Genomic DNA, 19412 nt, shown 5'->3' with positions numbered 1-19412 from the left:
CCATAGATACGTGTGTGTTGGCCTCGGGACATTTAAAGATGGTGCTGGGGTTGGAACGCATGTGGTGAAAAGTGATGCTGCGCGGTGCCTGGCACTTTCTTTTGGCGCTCAGGGCAAGTGCCCGGCCATACCCCTCCGTAATCCGGCCCTGAGCACGGGCAGGGCACACAGATCTAACACTTTCCTCTTCAAGATCCGTGGGAGACTTCCTTAGAAGATTTTCTTGTCTTGCAAGTGTGCGCCATCCTCATTCTTTTGATTTTAATTAGAAAGGTTCCCATCCATTGATACTTTGCTGCCACGATGGGCATCGTCTCTGACTTCTCGCTCCATTCCACGTATTTCTATCTGTCTAGAGGTGACACATCTTGTTGATGATCACTTTGGTTACGGAGGCCCACCTTCTTACTTGGTTCAAGTACTCTGATTTTCTTGTGGGAGATCTTTTGGACTTGTGGCAAAAATAAGTCGTGTGCGAACGGCCCGTGATTAAATTGTTAACTTTTTTCTAAAAATAATTCCTAATTCAAAATCTTGAACAACTCTGAGTTGCAAACACTTGATTAATAAACACTCCTCCATTAATTGGCCCCCAAGACATGCGATGTCTTGAACAATTGTTTAAGTGAAAATCTTTGGGTGACCTGGTGTCTCCCTGTGCATTCCCTTGTTATAATATCAATGTACACGTCCTCAACACTTTGTCTTCTTAATGCATTTAACGCAGCGGAGGTGCAGACAGAATCGCATGCGCTTTCAGATCTCTGAATCCTGGGCAGAGAGTTAATCATATTGATTGCTTTAGGAACACGCTTATTTCACAACTTGGATGTGGTCCATTGTGTTTGTATCCGCTGTGCAATCCCACTTGTTCTGTAGGTTGGGCGACGTGCCGGGTCTGTTGCAACCAATTTAGTCCGTTTCTCAACCTTTGTTAAATAATTGGCAGTAGACGGATGGGTCTGCAGTTCTCGAGGTCTTTGTCCCCTTTCTTGTGGATGAGGATGACTTTGGCATTACTCCATTGTTGTGGAATATTCCTGTTCTTCACGCAGCGTGTAAAGATCTCTGCGAGGATTGTCTCTGCTTCTCCAGATTTCAGTTCTCATTCCATTGTCCCCGGGAACCTTCCCATTCTGCATGGATGTTATTGCCTGGTTCACATCTTCTGGAAGGACGTGTGGTACCTCATTGGTTTCTTCTCACTTCACCTCTGCTGGATCGTACCCTGTGTTATGTGTCTCTGCATATCATTTCAAGTACAAGTCCTCAACTCTTTAAGTGCGCGGCCTTCTTCTATTGTTAATCCATCGTCTTGTTTGAGTGCAGTGATTTGCTTCTTCCTAATTGTGTGTGTGTGTGTGTGTGTGTGTGTGTGTGTGTGTGTGTGTGTGTGTGTGTGTGTGTGTGTGTGTGTGTGTGTGTGTGTGTGTGTGTGTGTGTCCCTTGTCGTCCCACTGCTGGATGAAGGCCTCTTTGATGATCAGTCTCTGAGTCAGTGACTTTAAGGTGGTTGAACCTTCCTAAGGAAGTACGTTTTACACTGGAAGGGTGCGGGTTGTTCCTTCCCGCTGTCTGACTAAGCGTCTCCCGTAGAAGCAGCGGCTCGTCTGCGAGATGCGGGATACACCCTTGTATAGCCCCCTGTGTCCTGGGCAGGGGCATATAGCCCACCTGTGTTGAATTAGTCCTGTTTATAGAGCCAGGCAGGCTGAATTTCTGAACTGGGCGAATCCCCCAAGAACGGATAGACGCCGCCATGGCCCACCCAGTCTCGCTACCGTCCTAGCTGCAAAATGACAAACTCCTGAATCTCCACCCATTGTGTTTACCCCAATCCTTCCGGAAATAACCTCTACTGGGAGGCTGCTGCATGCCTCTACTACTCTCAGCGAATAACGTCTACTGGGAGGCTGCTGCATGCCTCTACTACTCTCAGCGACACAGTCATTCTTCCAGAAAACCCTCTTCTCCGCTTTTATATCTACCAGGTTCCTCCTTTCTGCCCCGCCTGTCTCTATTTGTATAGCGCCATGCATGTACACTGCGCTTTACAGCAGGATTACACGGGACATAATAGGTATAAGCGCTTCCACATAAAAGGAGTCCCTGCCCCGAAGAGCTCACAATCTCATTGGTAAGTGGGGGGAAGTTAGAGACGGTGGGAAGGGGCGCGGTGGGAAGGGGGGCGGTGGGAAGGGGGGCGGTGGGAAGCCTCCTCCCATCGCACAGGCTGAGTTGATAAGAGATGTGAGTGTTTATCAGGCGCGGGTTACTTCCCCCCCTGTGTTTTCTCTATGGATCTGCTCCACTCCACCATGTCCCCCTCCCCCCTCTCATCCTGTGACCTCCTGTCCCCTCAGGTCCTGGAGCGCTCTCGGGACGTGGTAGACGAGGTCAGCGTGTCGCTGCGCCTATGGGACACGTTTGGCGACCACCACAAGGACAGACGCTTCGCGTATGGCAGGTGAGCGGGGAGGGGGAGGGGCGGCACTAAGCCGTGAGGGGTTTGGGGCTGGATACTCCGGGGTTAATGTAATCCATCGTGTATTCCGCGAGGTCCTCCTCTATATAGTCTTGGGTTATGCCACCTGTGCTGAAGCAGGGATATCCCTAATACCCTACGGTGGCCCCGCCTGGCTTGGTCGGAGCCCCCCGTGTTAAAGTGAGTCTCCCCCCAGCTCCGTGAGGTTTGAGTCGGCAATGACTGTCCCCGTGGAGCGAGCCGTGTATGTGCGCGGTTTCTGACTGAGCGGCGTTGGCGCGGGACGCAGCGTTCCCGCTCCCGAAACCTGGCGCACGCCTTCCTTATACCGGCTGCTTGTTGGATTTTTTTTAACCCTTGGAGCGCCAAAGCGGCCCCAGCCCGCCGGCGGCCCCAGCCGCACATGGTGATCGCGGCGTCGCTGAGGACGGGGAATCCTCCGCTTCCCGTCTCTGTGCCAGATTGCGGCCGGCGCGCCGTATGAGACGCGCAGGGCGTGATCACCCTGAGAGAGTGCGCATATGAGACCGTGACGTAGTCGCTGTGACCTTGGAGGGGGGGGGGCGGGATTGCTGCGGGGGGAGGATGTGGATCACTGGGGGGGGGTGCAAGATCACAGTCAGGATGTAGGGGGGGTGGGATCACTGTGTCGGGGGGCGCGGGATTGCTGTGGGGGGAGGATGTGGATCACTGGGGGGTGCAAGATCACGGTCAGGATGTGGGGGGGGTGGGATCACTGCGTCGGGGGGTTGCGGGATCACAGTCAGGATGTGTGGGGGGTGGGGGGCGGGATCACAGTCAGGATGTGGGGGGGCGGGATCACAGGATGTAGGGGGGGTGCGGGATCACAGTCAGGATGTGGGGGGGGCGGGATCACAGGATGTAGGGGGGGGTGCGGGATCACAGTCAGGATGTGGTGGGGTGCGGGATCACAGGATGTGGGGGGGTGCGGGATCACAGGATGTAGGGGGGGTGCGGGATCACAGTCAGAATGTGGGGGGGTGCGGGATCACAGGATGTAGGGGGGGGTGCGGGATCACAGTCAGGATGTGAGGGGGGCGGGATCACAGTCAGGATGTGGGGGGGGGCGGGATCACTGCCTCGGGGGGGTGCGGGATCACAGTCAGGATGTGGGGGGGGTGGGATGACTGCCTCGGGGGGGTGGGGATGACTGCCTCGGGGGGGTGGGATGACTGCCTCGGGGGTGCGGGATCACAGTCAGTATGTGTGGGGGCGGGATCACTGTCTGGGGGGGGTGCGGGATCACAGGATGTAGGGGGGGTGCGGGATCACTGCCTCGGGGGGGGTGCGGGATCACAGTCAGGATGTGGGGGGGGGGGGCAGGATCACTGCCTCGGGGGGTGTGGGATCACAGGATGTAGGGGGGGGTGCGGGATCACTGTCAGGATGTGGGGGGGGGGTGGGATCACTGCCTTGGGGGGGGTGCGGGATCACAGTCAGGATGTGGGGGGGGCGGGATCACAGTCAGGATGTGGGGGGGGCGGGATCACTACCTCGGGGGGGTGCGGGATCACAGTCAGGATGTGGGGGGTGCGGGATCACAGTCAGGATGTGGGGGGGGTGGGATCACAGTCAAGATGTGGGGAGGAGGCGGGATCACAGTCAGGATGTGGGGGGGGCGGGATCACAGTCAGGATGTGGGGGGGGGCGGGATCACAGTCAGGATTTTCCTTGGCGTCGATATTCGATAGCGATGCTACATCCTCTGTATTGATCCCCTGAGCAGGGATCCCTCATCCTCTGTATTGATCCCCTGAGCAGGGATCCCTCATCCTCTGTAGTGATCCCCTGAGCAGGGATCCCTCATCCTCTGTATTGATCCCCTGAGCAGGGATCCCTCATCCTCTGTATTGATCCCCTGAGCAGGGATCCCTCATCCTCTGTAGTGATCCCCTGAGCAGGGATCCCTCATCCTCTGTAGTGATCCCCTGAGCAGGGATCCCTCATTGCGCTTTCCAGAAATATTTGTACTTCTGGAAAATATGGGCGCATTACACCCGGGCCTCGATGCGCCCCCTTCCCCCCCCTGTATTACCCTACACGTAAGTGCTGTTCTATCTGGGGGGCTTATTTGATCCCTTTGGGGGGGGGTATTCTGTTTGCTCCCCCTCCCCCCCCCCCCGTTGCACCCATATAGGGAAGCAGTTTATTACTAATACAGGGTGAGCTTTCCATAATACAGTAACCCTTTGTTGGTGGAATCCGTGGTTTCGCGGTGTTATACAGTAGCGACACTCCCCACACCCTTACTCTCCCCCCCCTACTCCTCCACTCCCTCCCCCCTACTCCTCCACTCCCTCCCCCCATCCTTATACGTTAATCATTAGTGTTTGTATGGAAAGATTACAGCAATGTGACTCGTGTCTGTTTACTTTTCTGTACCACGCCCTGCCACAGGCACAAACGCCACGTTCGTAGCCCCGCTCCCTGCCACGTTCGTAGCCCCGCTCCCTGCCACGTTCGTAGCCCCGCTCCCTGCCACGTTCGTAGCCCCGCTCCCTGCCACGTTCGTAGCCCCGCTCCCTGCCACGTTCGTAGCCCCGCTCCCTGCCACGTTCGTAGCCCCGCTCCCTGCCACGTTCGTAGCCCCGCTCCCTGCCACGTTCGTAGCCCCGCTCCCTGCCACGTTCGTAGCCCCGCTCCCTGCCACAGACACAAACTCCACCTTTAAATCTGATGCTGGTTTTTGGCCCAAAAGCCACAGATCACGCATGTCACCAGTGGAAACCCTTTCCCCCCGTGTGCTGTGACGTGGGAACCCTTTCCCCCCGTGTGCTGTGACGTGGGAACCCTTTCCCCCCGTGTGCTGTGAGGTGGAAACCCTTTTCCCCCCGTGTGCTGTGACGTGGAAACCCTTTTCCCCCCGTGTGCTGTGACGTGGGAACCCTTTCCCCCCGTGTGCTGTGACGTGGGAACCCTTTCCCCCCGTGTGCTGTGACGTGGGAACCCTTTCCCCCCGTGTGCTGTGACGTGGGAACCCTTTCCCCCCGTGTGCTGTGACGTGGGAACCCTTTCCCCCCGTGTGCTGTGACGTGGGAACCCTTTCCCCCCGTGTGCTGTGACGTGGGAACCCTTTCCCCCCGTGTGCTGTGACGTGGGAACCCTTTCCCCCCGTGTGCTGTGACGTGGGAACCCTTTCCCCCCGTGTGCTGTGACGTGGGAACCCTTTCCCCCCGTGTGCTGTGACGTGGGAACCCTTTCCCCCCGTGTGCTGTGACGTGGGAACCCTTTCCCCCCGTGTGCTGTGACGTGGGAACCCTTTCCCCCCGTGTGCTGTGACGTGGGAACCCTTTCCCCCCGTGTGCTGTGACGTGGGAACCCTTTCCCCCCGTGTGCTGTGACGTGGGAACCCTTTCCCCCCGTGTGCTGTGACGTGGGAACCCTTTCCCCCCGTGTGCTGTGACGTGGGAACCCTTTCCCCCCGTGTGCTGTGACGTGGGAACCCTTTCCCCCCGTGTGCTGTGACGTGGGAACCCTTTCCCCCCGTGTGCTGTGACGTGGGAACCCTTTCCCCCCGTGTGCTGTGACGTGGGAACCCTTTCCCCCCGTGTGCTGTGACGTGGGAACCCTTTCCCCCCGTGTGCTGTGACGTGGGAACCCTTTCCCCCCGTGTGCTGTGACGTGGGAACCCTTTCCCCCCGTGTGCTGTGACGTGGGAACCCTTTCCCCCCGTGTGCTGTGACGTGGGAACCCTTTCGCCCCGTGTGCTGGGACGTGGGAACCCTTTCCCCCCGTGTGCTGGGACGTGGGAACCCTTTCCCCCCGTGTGCTGGGACGTGGGAACCCTTTCCCCCCGTGTGCTGGGACGTGGGAACCCTTTCCCCCCGTGTGCTGGGACGTGGGAACCCTTTCCCCCCGTGTGCTGGGACGTGGGAACCCTTTCCCCCCGTGTGCTGGGACGTGGAAACCCTTTCCCCCCGTGTGCTGGGACGTGGGAACCCTTTCCCCCCGTGTGCTGTGACGTTGGAACCCTTTCCCCCCGGTGTGCTGTGACGTGGGAACCCTTTCCCCCCCGTGTGCTGTGACGTGGGAACCCTTTCCCCCCCGTGTGCTGTGACGTGGGAACCCTTTCCCCCCGTGTGCTGTGACGTGGGAACCCTTTCCCCCCGTGTGCTGTGACGTGGGAACCCTTTCCCCCCGTGTGCTGTGACGTGGGAACCCTTTCCCCCTGTGTGCTGTGACGTGGGAACCCTTTCCCCCCCGTGTGCTGTGACGTGGGAACCCTTTCCCCCCGTGTGCTGTGACGTGGGAACCCTTTCCCCCCGTGTGCTGTGACGTGGGAACCCTTTCCCCCCAGTGTGCTGTGACGTGGGAACCCTTTCCCCCCGTGTGCTGTGACGTGGGAACCCTTTCCCCCCAGTGTGCTGTGACGTGGGAACCCTTTCCCCCCGTGTGCTGTGACGTGGGAACCCTTTCCCCCCGTGTGCTGTGACGTGGGAACCCTTTCCCCCCGTGTGCTGTGACGTGGGAACCCTTTCCCCCCGTGTGCTGTGACGTGGGAACCCTTTCCCCCCGTGTGCTGTGACGTGGGAACCCTTTCCCCCCAGTGTGCTGTGACGTGGGAACCCTTTCCCCCCGTGTGCTGTGACGTGGGAACCCTTTCCCCCCGTGTGCTGTGACGTGGGAACCCTTTCCCCCCCGTGTGCTGTGACGTGGGAACCCTTTCCCCCCGTGTGCTGTGACGTGGGAACCCTTTCCCCCCCGTGTGCTGTGACGTGGGAACCCTTTCCCCCCGTGTGCTGTGACGTGGGATCCCTTTCCCCCCGTGTGCTGTGACGTGGGAACCCTTTCCCCCCGTGTGCTGTGACGTGGGAACCCTTTCCCCCCCGTGTGCTGTGACGTGGGAACCCTTTCCCCCCGTGTGCTGGGACGTGGGATCCCTTTCCCCCCCGTGTGCTGTGACGTGGGAACCCTTTCCCCCCGTGTGCTGTGACGTGGGAACCCTTTCCCCCCCGTGTGCTGTGACGTGGGAACCCTTTCCCCCCCGTGTGCTGTGACGTGGGAACCCTTTCCCCCCAGTGTGCTGTGACGTGGGAACCCTTTCCCCCCGTGTGCTGTGACGTGGGAACCCTTTCCCCCCGTGTGCTGTGACGTGGGAACCCTTTCCCCCCGTGTGCTGTGACGTGGGAACCCTTTCCCCCCGTGTGCTGTGACGTGGGAACCCTTTCCCCCCGTGTGCTGTGACGTGGGAACCCTTTCCCCCCAGTGTGCTGTGACGTGGGAACCCTTTCCCCCTGTGTGCTGTGACGTGGGAACCCTTTCCCCTGTTTCCTTTCTCTCAGTTGTGTGTTTTGGTGATCAGACTGTTTGTCAGTTCTCAAAGCCGCAGGCAAGTTTGTTAGCGTTCTCTTGTGTAACCCTCCTGACTCGGCTCCGAAGGAGGTTACATCAGATAGACCAGGGGGCTCAACTCTTTCTCTCTCCCCCCCCCCCCCCCCCCACAACAGGTCAGGTCTTCAGGATATTCCTGCTTCAGGACAGGTGGTTCAATCGGTTTTTAACAGAGCCTCTGAGCCCCCTGTGCTGAAGCTGGGATATCCTGAAAACCTGACCTGTTGCGGGAGCTTGAGGCCTGGAGATAGACTACATACATGGCAGTGCTCGGCGCGTGCACATGGCAGTGCTCGGCGCAGAGCGGCGCGTGTAACACTAAATGTCACTTATGTCCGAAGCCTCTTCCCATGATGTTATTTGTTATTGATATGATTTTATGTATGACTGCTATGACGCGCTATATACATACTATACATATACACCCCCTGTCCTATTACCCCGCCCTACATCACAATCGGACGCAAATACTTAGGCCAGGGGGTCACAACTCCAGCACCACCCCCCCCCCCCCCCACCGCCCCCGGGTCGGGCCACGAGGCGGAACGAATGAACCCCCCTTCCTAATAAATGGGCCTCGCCCTGCTGCTCGGGAGAGAGGGCGGGCGGGAGAGAGGGCGGGAGGCGGCGGGCGGGAGAGAGGGCGGGAGGCGGCGGGCAGGGAGTAAGTGGGAATAAGTGGCAGTAATGGTATCACGGTGTGAGTTATATAGAAGTGAGTGTGAGTGGCAGTAATGGTATCACGGTGAGATTTATATAGAAGTGAGTGTGAGTGGCAGTAATGGTATAATGGTGTGAGTTATATATAAGTGAGTGTGAGTGGCTGAATGATGCTTGGTATGAAGCAGAGACGAGCCCCCCACCCTCTGACTCGTCTCGGTCATGTCCGAGCATGTCTTTACTTCCTTTATCGTGACCATCGGACCGGTCTCCTTGTCAGCCAGTCCCAGCTGGGCGGAACGGCTCCGAGCACACAGCATTGTCTCGCTTCCAGCCTGGAATATGTATCGTTATCTCGCCTCACTGCCCCTCCAGTCCCATCCGTCTCTTGCAAGTTTGTACGAATTACTTTACAATACTGGATCTATTCTTTATAATGCACGCCCTTACACACTTACATTCTCACTCGCGCACTTGCGCATGCGCTCTCACGCACACTTGTGCACACATTCTCGCACACTTGCACACACACTCTCATGCACACTTACGTTCTCACGCACACACTCGCGCACTTATGCATGCACTCTCACGCACACTTGCGCACGCACACTTGCGCATGCACACTCTCGCACACATTCTCGCGCACTTGCACACACACTCTCATGCACACTTACATTCTCACGCACACACTCGCGCACTTGTGCACGCACACTCTTGCGCACTTGCACACACACACACACACTTACATTCTCGCGCACACTCGCTTTCTCACGCGTTCTCCCTCTCCTCTCTCTCCTATTAGTGTGTATATGTATATGTATATATGTCGGCCAGGTGCATTAATCCAGTGTTGGATTAACTACACGTACAAGTACAGGGTGCCTTAGTTTATCTGCTTGGTACTTGTTGAGTAACTATAGGTGATCAGAGATATGCTATAGGTGATCAGAGATATGCTATAGGTGATCAGAGATATGCCCGTCTCCAGTGCTACTCAGCAAATATACAGGACTGTACCAGTCACACAAGCAGAATCCGTGTAATGTGTCTTTTATTTATATAGCGCCATTAATGTACATAGCGCGTCGCAGCAGTAATACACGTGACAATCCTATAAATAACACAAAGGGGAGAAGTGCTGCAGACATAATGTAACATTAGGAAAAGGAGTCCCTGCTCCGAAGAGCTTACACTCTAATGATGTACATTTTCTATAGGTAGGAATGAGACCTCGCCGGGCAGCGCTCGCCGGTCAGCGCTCGCCGGTCAGCGCTCGCCGGTCAGCGCTCGCCGGTCCCTCGCTCCCAGTGTTGTGCTGAAACACCCTTATCTGTTCTACTTTACTCGCTGGGCCGGAGGCAGGAAACCTCCAGGTTACAGGGCTCGGATACTGTGCATTAAATTCACATTTCTCCCAGAATGCAAAGCAGAACAAAAACAAACATGGACATTCAGAACCAAACCCAAAACACGGGATCAAGTACACATCTCTACTAACAAACCTCACGGGTCTCTTCTTCACGTGTGCAGAGCTTCCCAAACCTCACAGGTCTCTTCTTCACGTGTGCAGAGCTTCCCAAACCTCACAGGTCTCTTCTTCACGTGTACAGAGCTTCCCAAACCTCACAGGTCTCTTCTACACGTGTACAGAGCTTCCCAAACCTCACAGGTCTCTTCTTCACGTGTGCAGAGCTTCCCAAACCTCACAGGTCTCTTCTTCACGTGTGCAGAGCTTCCCAAACCTCACAGGTCTCTTCTTCACGTGTACAGAGCTTCCCAAACCTCACAGGTCTCTTCTACACGTGTACAGAGCTTCCCAAACCTCACAGGTCTCTTCGTCACGTGTACAGAGCTTCCCAAACCTCACAGGTCTCTTCTTCACGTGTACAGAGCTTCCCTAACCTCATAGGTCTCTTCTTGACGACGTGTACAGAGCTTCCCAAACCTCACAGGTCTCTTCTTCGCGTGTGCAGAGCTTCCCAAACCTCACAGGTCTCTTCTTCACGTGTACAGAGCTTCCCAAACCTCACAGGTCTCTTCTTCACGTGTACAAAGCTTCCCAAACCTCATAGGTCTCTTCTTCACATATACAGAGCTTCCCAAACCTCACAGGTCTCTTCTTCATGTGTACAGAGCTTTCTCAAACCTCACGGGTCTCTTCTTCATGTGTACAGAGCTTCCCTAACCTCATAGGTCTCTTCTTCATGTGTACAGAGCTTTCTCAAACCAGCTGCACTTACAGAGGTGTCCTGGGAGGCAGGGGGTCCCCGGATCGAAAATGAACGCAATTCAGCTCTGGAAACCCCTTGCTTCCCACCGAGGACCAGAGGGATGTGCTCAGTGGGACAGTCCCCCCCCCCTCTCTCACTCCCTTTCCCTCCTCTCCCCCCCCCCCCTCTCTCCCCCACCCCCCCCTCTCTCGCCTCCTCCCCCCCCCCTCTCCCGGCCCTGTGTAAATTGCTCAGTAAGAGGCTCTCGCAGGCTAATCGCTGCTTAGCTGGAGCTCACCCAGAAATCCTGTTAACTTCTCCTGAGACTCCTGGCTGGTCCTCGCGGGCTCACGGGCCGCTTGGCTGCCTCACCCCGCTCTCATGCCACGGGGTCTGTGCTAATCCTCGCTAAGCACCAGACCCTCAGACCCCCCCCAGGCAGTGTCAGGAGGAGGCTAGGACTGCAGCGTCTAGTCCTAGAGGTGGCTGGCCTTCATTTGAGACAGTGGCAGTGACAGGATCTTAATTGTCCAGTCCTAGAGGTGACTCTCGTAATGCCTTTTTATACACTTTATAGGCATCATATATTAACGTATTCCATTATATTTGTCTTTCTTCCTCCCTATTACTTCATTGTGCAATTTAGCCTCTCCCTATTACCTCCCTATAAGCCCTCGTATTGCCCCATATAACCCCTCCCTATAACTCCTTCTATTATCCCATATGATTTATTTTATTTATTTATAAAATGTTTTACCAGGAAGTAATACATTGAGTTACTTACATGGTTATGTTAAGTCCGCAGGGTTATATACAAGACATTGCGTGCACAGTTAAAGAAAATATATATTATGGGCGTATGTAACAGTTACAGACCAGGTTAAAGTGTGAGACAGCCTTATATTTGAAAGAATTTAAACTGGTGGTGGATGTGAGAGTCTCTGGTAGGTTGTTCCAGTTTTGGGGTGCATGGTAAGAGGAGGGGGAACGGCCGGATACTTTGTTGAGTCTTGGGACCATGAATAGTATTTTGGAGTCTGATCTCAGGTGATAGGTACTGCAAGTGGTAGGGGTGAGGAGCTTGTTCAGGTAGCTGGGTAGCTTGTCCAGAAAGTATTTGAGGGTGAGACAGGAAAGGTGAACTTTGCGCCTAGACTCTAGTGTTGACCAATCTAGTTCTTTGAGCATTTCGCAGTGATGTGTGTTGTAGTTGCATTGGAGAACAAAACTGCATATTGCATTGTAGAGGGTGTCAACTTTGCTAAGGTGGGTTTGGGGTGCTCCCCATTGCCACATATAACCTCCCTATTACTCCATTGTGCAATATAACCTATTACCTTCCTATTACCCCATATAACTACTCCTGTTACCCCATATAACTGTCCCCTATAACTCCACTTATTACTCCATATAACCTTGTGAAAAAACCTTTCCCTGTAACGCCTCCTATTGCCCCATATAAGCACTGCTATTGCCCCATGTAACTGCTCTCATACAGAGCAGCAACGGTCGAGTTCTTCGCCCCAGGACTTCTCTTGCTAGCGACGTATACAATTACAGACACAATCAGCAGAGCTTTGAAACGTGGTTACAGTTTTCTCATGGTGTATCGCGGTGACCTGTGCCTCCCGTATTTACTTGTTGTTACCTGAGAATGACGGTTGTTTGGGGGGTCTCTGAGACCTCCTTTTACTTCAGTGTCAGGGAGACGGTTCTCCTGGGTGCGTCGGCCCCTTTATATCCCAGCAAACGACGGGTTTGGTTATATGATGAGCGGATGAGCTCATGTTAGACCTGCACCCAGCGCCCGTCATTACTGTCATTATTATAATCTTATACTGACGTGCAATTTGGCGTCCCCTCCTGGAAAAGGCAATTAGGTGTCACCGGGACAGAGTGTGAGTGTTTCCTGGCCAGGTGGGTGGCAATTATTGCTGGGGTTATGTGTTACAATTAACACTTTCTTTGCTGGAGGTGACTGAAGATGAAAAGCGGTGCAGCTGGATTTGTGTTCAGTGGTGATCGCTCGGGGGGGGGAGACCTGCGCGCTCGTCCGTCCCTCCCACCGCGTGCGTGCTCGTCCGTCCCTCCCGCCGGGTGCGCGCTCGTCCCCATCCCGCCGCGTGCGTGCTCGTCCATCCCTCCAGCCGCGCGCTCGTCCGTCCCTCCCGCCGCGTGCGCGCTCGTCCGTCCCTCCCGCCGCGTGCGCGCTCGTCCGTCCCTCCCGCCGCGTGCGCGCTTGTCCATCCCTCCCGCCGCGTGCGCGCTCGTCCATCCCTCCCGCCGCGTGCGCTCTCGTCCGTCCCTCCCGCCGCGTGCGTGCTCGTCCCCCTCCCGCCGCGTGCGCGCTCGTCCGTCCCTCCCGCCGCTTGCGCGCTCGTCCATCCCTCCCGCCGCGTGCGCGCTCGTCCGTCCCTCCCGCCGCGTGCGCGCTCGTCCCCCTCACGCCGCGTGTGTGTGTGTGACACACATTCTGGGGGAAGGCCAAGGAGGGAGAGGTACGTTACATAGTTACATACAGGTAGTCCTCGTTATCCAACGTTTCACTTTACAACAAAGGGCATATCCAACGCTTCACAATGCAACCCTAAGGGCCGTTTTTTGACGCCTGAATGCGTTATCCGACGCCTGAATGCGTTATCCGACGCCTGAATGCGTTATCCGACGCCTGAATGCGTTATCCGACGCTCACCGTCGCTGATTAACATGGGACTCACTTTACAACGGTTTCACTTTCCAACGCTACTTCCAGAACGGGTTCTGCTGGATAACAGAGGACTCAGAAGCACAGCACAAAATCCCTCCATGAAGAGAAAATAAATTCAGGGCAACTCCATATAAAAAGTTAAAGGTAATTTAATGAGTGTACAAAACTGAGCAGAGAGCTAACGCACCAACGCGTTTCATCCCAAAGGGACGTTATCAAGGTGTAATTAGACATACCCTTTTGCACTCTATACCTGTACAATTCGCGCCAAAACCGGCCAGTATAGCGTCATACCGGCGCGTCTGGGGTCCGTCGTGCCGCCGTACATCAGCCAGAGACAGCCAGGCTGATCTGGCGCTTGGGATGACGACATCGCGACCCGACATCACCCCACGCTGGAACGCATGTGTGCGCTACTTCCTGACAGGCCGTGGAGGTCAGAAAACTTTATTAATATTAACAAACGAACAAAAAAAGTGAAAGAAAAGAAAAAACATTAAAAAGCATACATACTTGATAAAGATGCAAAAAATAGATTTAACTAGTAGTACAACATAGTGAGAAACTTATTAAGACATGATCTATTCATATATATATATATATATATATTTATATTTATATTTATATTAGAATATATGAAAAACAAATTAAATAATAATAAGTGCACATATAATATTAAGTACAATAATTGCTACCATATATCTCATGTGCTGTACTTATTATAACTTGAGTAAGAGGGATAGGTGACCATATAATACTATGTGCATACAAAATAAATAAAATATACTGAATAACGTAAACCTGTGTGTATCAATAAATAAAATGATTAGATTAATCAAGTGTAGACAGTAACTCGCAGATAATATTCGGACAAAGTGAATATAGACATGTGTATATCATACCATTAATAATAATAACAGATAAAGAGGATATACAAAATATATACTGTCATCATAATTTTATATTTCTCATTATAAAAAGTGTGTGAGATCCCAATCTCTATGTTCATACCGTGAGGCATTCTGGTCCTTAACATAAAGATCCAGTATGCCTCACGTTCATCCAACAATTTGATTCTGTTACCTCCTCTAGGTGAGGGAGGAGCCGACTCAGTACCTAGAAATGTGAAATTCAACTCACCTCCATTGGAGCAATGGGTAGAATGTTTCGGAACCGGGTGACTAAGATCACCGTTAGCTATAAGCCGCAGGAGTTCCATTATACGGACCTTGATGTTCCCGATAGTCCTACCCACATATTGGCTACCGCATCCACAAGGCAAACAATAAACCCAAGAGTCATATCATCCAATGTATCTCTGAAGGGGAAAAATAAATTCCTTCCCGACTCCAAGAATTGGCCATCAGATTAATCCCTGGATCAACATCCTTCCCATGTATACTTATTTGGTATACCTTTCCCATCTAAAAAGATGTCCAACCTTTTTTTTAACAAATCTATTGTATCTGCCATCACAGTCTCCATGGGTAATGAATTCCACATTTTAACTGCCCTTACTGTAAAGAACACTTTCCTTTGTTGCTGGTGAAATTCCCTTTCCTCCAACCTTAAGGGATGGCCCTGAGTCCTTTGTACTGCCCGTGGGATGAATAGTTCTTTTGAAAGCTCCTTGTATTGTCCCCGAATATATTTGTATATAGTTATGATATCCCCTCTTAGACGCCTCTTTTCTAATGTAAATAAATCTAATTTTGCTAGCCTCTCCTCATGTTAGATTGTCCATCCCCTTTATTAATTTGGTGGCTCTTCTCTGCACTCTCTCTAGTTCCATAATGTCTTTTCTAAGGAGTGGTGCCCAAAATCGTACTCCATATTCAAGGTGTGGTCTTACTAATGCTTTGTAAAGGGGCATAATTATGTTTACTTCCCTTCCATCCATTGCCCGTTTAATGCAAGATAAGATCTTGTTTGCCTTTGCAGCTACTGCATGACATTGGGCACTATTGCTAAGCCTGCTGTCTACAAGCACTCCTAAATCCTTCTCCATCAAGGATCCTCATTTAATTTGTAAGTCGCCTGTTCTTGTTTCCCAAATGTATAACCATTTATCTGTATTAAACCTCAGGCTTGGTCTCCGCTAGCTACTGCAGCGCTCGCTATGGTGGGCGCTGCGGGGACAAGAGCCACCTCTCAATGGGGCCGGGCCCGCTGCGAGGGGGATTGCCGCGCTGCGCGTTTGTCTTCCAGACCCAAAAATAGAGATGGACACGGGCGACGGAGCGCTAGGCCACACACCCCCGCGGTTCAGCCAATGAGTGCGAACCTGCCGGGTGACGTCATGGCTGCTCCCCCGTCACGCCCCCCCACCTGTCATTCCCCCTGCAGCTCACTGCAGACCGGGAAATTCGGCTGCACGCGCCTCCAGCCTGGCAGGCACGCGTGCAGCGCAGGCACTGGGGCCGTCGCCTCGTGTGCCATTTACCTGCCCACGTTTCCAGTCTCTCCAAGTCCTTCTGAAGAGAAATTACATCCTGCTCTGAGTCTACTACCTTACACCATTTAGTATCATCAGCAAAGATGGAGACTTTGCTCTCGATGCCAACCTCAAGGTCATTAATAAACAAGTTAAAAATTACTGAGGTACTCCACTCACAACTTTAGCCCAACCTGAAACAGTTTCATTTATGACAACCCTCTGTTGTCTGTCCTTTAACCAGTTTTCAATCTAGATGTATATATTTTTACTGAGTCCAATTTTCTTTATTTTGTACACCAACCTCTTGTGTGAAACCGTATCAAAAGCCTTTGCAAATCTAAGTAGACCAGATCAACTGCATTACCCTGGTCTAAATTCCTACTTACCTCCTCAAAGAAACAAATAAGGTTAGTTTGGCATGAGCTATCCGTCATAAATCCATGCTGACTATTACTAATAATTTTGTTTTCCATTAGGTATTCCTGAATATTATCCCGTATTAAACCTTCAAGTAGTTTCCCCACTATTGAAGTCAGGCTTACAGGTCTGTAATTCCCCGGGTGTGATCTAGCTCCCTTTTTAAATATAGGCACCACATCTGCTTTACGCCAATCTTGTGGTACTGAGCCTGTGGAAATGCAGTCCTTGCATATTAAATATAATGGTTTGGCTATTACTGAACTTAACTCCTTAAGAACTCTTGGATGTATGCCATCGGGGCCAGGTGCCTTTATTTACTTTAATTTTTTCAAGCTGTCTATGAACAATTTCTACAGTTAACCAATTGTTCATTAATATGGAGGTTATGGCTTCCTCCTTCGGTACTACTATTGAAATGGATTATTCCCTGGTAAGCACAGAGGCAAATAATTTGTTTAATACCTCTGCTTTCTCCAATAATCTGCCTACCCATCTCACACTGAAAGGACCCTATATTTTAATTTCTACATTTTCTGTTATTAAGGTTCATAAAGAACTTTTTAGGGTTGACCTTACTTTCTATTGCAATCCTTTTTTCATTATCCATTTTTGCCAATTTAATTGTCCTTTTGCAATTTTTGTTACATTCCTTATAATTCTGATACGATGTCTCTGTCCCTTCTGACTTAAAGAATCTAAACGCCTTCCTCTTCTTGTCCATTTCCTCCCCTACCTGTTTATTTAGCCACATTGGTTTTGACTTATTTCTTTTATACTTATTACCGAAGGGTATACACTGATAAGTGTGCTTTTCTAACAATGTTTTAAAGACTGCCCATTTATCTTCTACATTTTTCCCTGCAAAAACCTCATCCCATTGTATTACTACTAGATTAGACCTCAGTTTATTAAAATCTGCCTTTCCAAAGTTGAAGGTATTTGTTGAACCCAATAAATCTATTTTTTGATAATTTATTTCAAATGAGACCATGTTCTGATCAGTGTTACCCAAATGTTCCAGGACTTGAATATATGTACCTCCATGACCCCTTGCTATTTCCCTATCCCCATCTATTCTATTTAGTTTATCTGTTTCTTGTCCCTTGGGGGAAGGGGCAGAGCAGGGAGTGGGGGGTTTGGGGGCAGAGCAGGGAGTGGGGGGTTTGGGGGCAGAGCAGGGAGTGGGGGGTTTGGGGGCAGAGCAGGGAGTGGGGGTTTGGGGGCAGAGCAGGGAGTGGGTTTTTTTGGGGGCAGAGCAGGGAGTGGGGGGTTTGGGGGGCAGAGTGGGGGGTTTGGGGGCAGAGCAGGGAGTGGGGGGTTTGGGGGCAGAGCAGGGAGTGGGGGTTTGGGAGCAGGGAGTGGGGTTTTTTGGGGGCAGAGCAGGGAGTGGGGGGTTTGTGGGCAGAGCAGGGAGTGGGGGGTTTGGGGGCAGAGCAGGGAGTGGGGTTTGTGGGAAGGTTCGGGGTAGAGGGGAGGTTTGAGGGAAGGACCGGGGGAGGGGGAGGTTCGGGGGCAGAGCAGGGAGAGGGGGGGTTTGGGGGCAGAGCAGGGAGAGGGGGGGGCTGGGTGAAGGGCCAGAGGCGATGTTTGAGGGATGGACCGGGGGAGAGGGAGGTTCGGGGCAGAGCAGGGAGAGGGGGGGGGTTAGGGGGAAGGGCTGGGGGAGAGGTGAGGTTTGAGGGAAGGACCGGGGGAGAGGGAGGTTCAGGGGCAGAGCAGGGAGAGGGGGGGTTTGAGGGAAGGGCCGGGGGCAGAGCAGGGAGAGGAAGGTTCGGGTGAGATGGGGAGGGCCGGGGGCAGAGCACAGAGAGGGAGGTTGGGGAGAAGGGACGGGGGCAGAGCAGGGAGAGGAAGGTTCGGGGGAGAGGGGGAAGGGACGGGGGCAGAGCACAGAGAGGGAGGTTGGGGGGAGGGACGGGGGCAGAGCAGGGAGAGGAAGGTTCGGGTGAGATGGGGAGGGCCGGGGGCAGAGCACAGAGAGGGAGGTTGGGGGGAAGGGACGGGGGCAGAGCAGGGAGAGGGAGGTTGGGGGGAGGGATCCTTATCACCTGTTTGTTATATTTGCCTATCTAGAAGACCTTGATGATAACCTACATTAATACAAACTCTGCACTGGCACAAACGGTGCAACGTGGCACGGGGGGGGGGGGGAGGGAGGGTCGCTGCATGTCAGCTGCTGGCCCAAATAACATCGGAATAATGTCATTGGTTTTATTAGATTTAACCCATTGAGTGCTGGTGGGACGCAGCACCGGCATGACGGGAACGGGAGAGGAGCCGTCCCCTTCTCCCATTCCTGTGCCGGCTGTGAAGCACTAACCATGATCCGCCCTAGAGAGCGAGCTGAAGGCCCACGGCGTGGCCATCGTGTCACTCAAAGGGTTAAAGAGTATGTAGCACTGTATAATGATGCAGAGTATTGCAATAATCTTGCAGCTGTGTAGAGCTCACAGGCATGCGTTTACTGGGCCGTAAAGCGCCTGAACACTGCTTAGTAATATGGTCCTGTTTCCTAACACACGACTCTAGCCCGACCGGTCCCCTTGATCTGTAAAGCTGTGTTCAGGAGGGGGGCGTTTCTGTAGCAGTGACGTATCCTCCTGTTATTTATACAGTGTGTTCCCCGGAAGTGATACAATGTGTTCCCCGGAAGTGATACAATGTGTTCCCCGGAAGTGATACAATGTGTTCCCCGGAAGCGATACAATGTTTTCCCCGGAAGCGATACAATGTGTCCCCAGGAAGTGATACAGTGTGTTCCCCGGAAGTGATACAATGCGTCCCCAGGAAGTGATACAGTGTGTTCCCCGGAAGTGATACAGTGTGTTCCCCGGAAGCGATACAATGTGTTCCCCGGAAGTGATACAGTGTGTTCCCCGGAAGCGATACAGTGTGTTCCCCGGAAGCGATACAGTGTGTTCCCCGGAAGTGATACAGTGTGTTCCCCGGAAGCGATACAATGTGTTCCCCGGAAGTGATACAATGCGTTCCCCGGAAGTGATACAATGTGTTCCCCGGAAGCGATACAATGTGTTCCCCGGAAGTGATACAATGTGTTCCCCGGAAGTGAAACAATGTGTTCCCCGGAAGTGATACAGTGTGTTCCCCGGAAGTGATACAGTGTGTTCCCTGGAAGTGATA

The 19412-nt window shown here is 53.1% G+C and overlaps 1 protein-coding gene across 10 annotated transcripts in view; it reads left to right on the top strand.

Annotated features, from left to right (window-relative positions):
• The window catches only part of LOC142483065 (rho-related BTB domain-containing protein 2-like), a 200594-nt gene that overhangs the window by 6021 nt on the left and 175161 nt on the right, over positions 1 to 19412 (top strand). For all 10 annotated transcript variants that reach the window (XR_012797212.1, XR_012797211.1, XR_012797210.1 and 7 more), the window contains exon 3: positions 2364 to 2467. Coding sequence is in view for 6 of the 10 variants with exons in the window: in XM_075583146.1 (XP_075439261.1) it covers positions 2364 to 2467 (104 nt within the window). In the remaining 4 variants the exon portion in view is untranslated. The remainder of the gene's footprint in view (positions 1 to 2363; positions 2468 to 19412) is intronic.

Source organism: Ascaphus truei, unplaced genomic scaffold (genome assembly GCF_040206685.1).
Source record: "Ascaphus truei isolate aAscTru1 unplaced genomic scaffold, aAscTru1.hap1 HAP1_SCAFFOLD_293, whole genome shotgun sequence".
Classification (NCBI taxonomy): Eukaryota; Metazoa; Chordata; class Amphibia; order Anura; family Ascaphidae; genus Ascaphus; species Ascaphus truei.
Note: the sequence above shows the minus strand (reverse complement) of the source record. Positions and strands in the feature narration are given on the sequence as shown.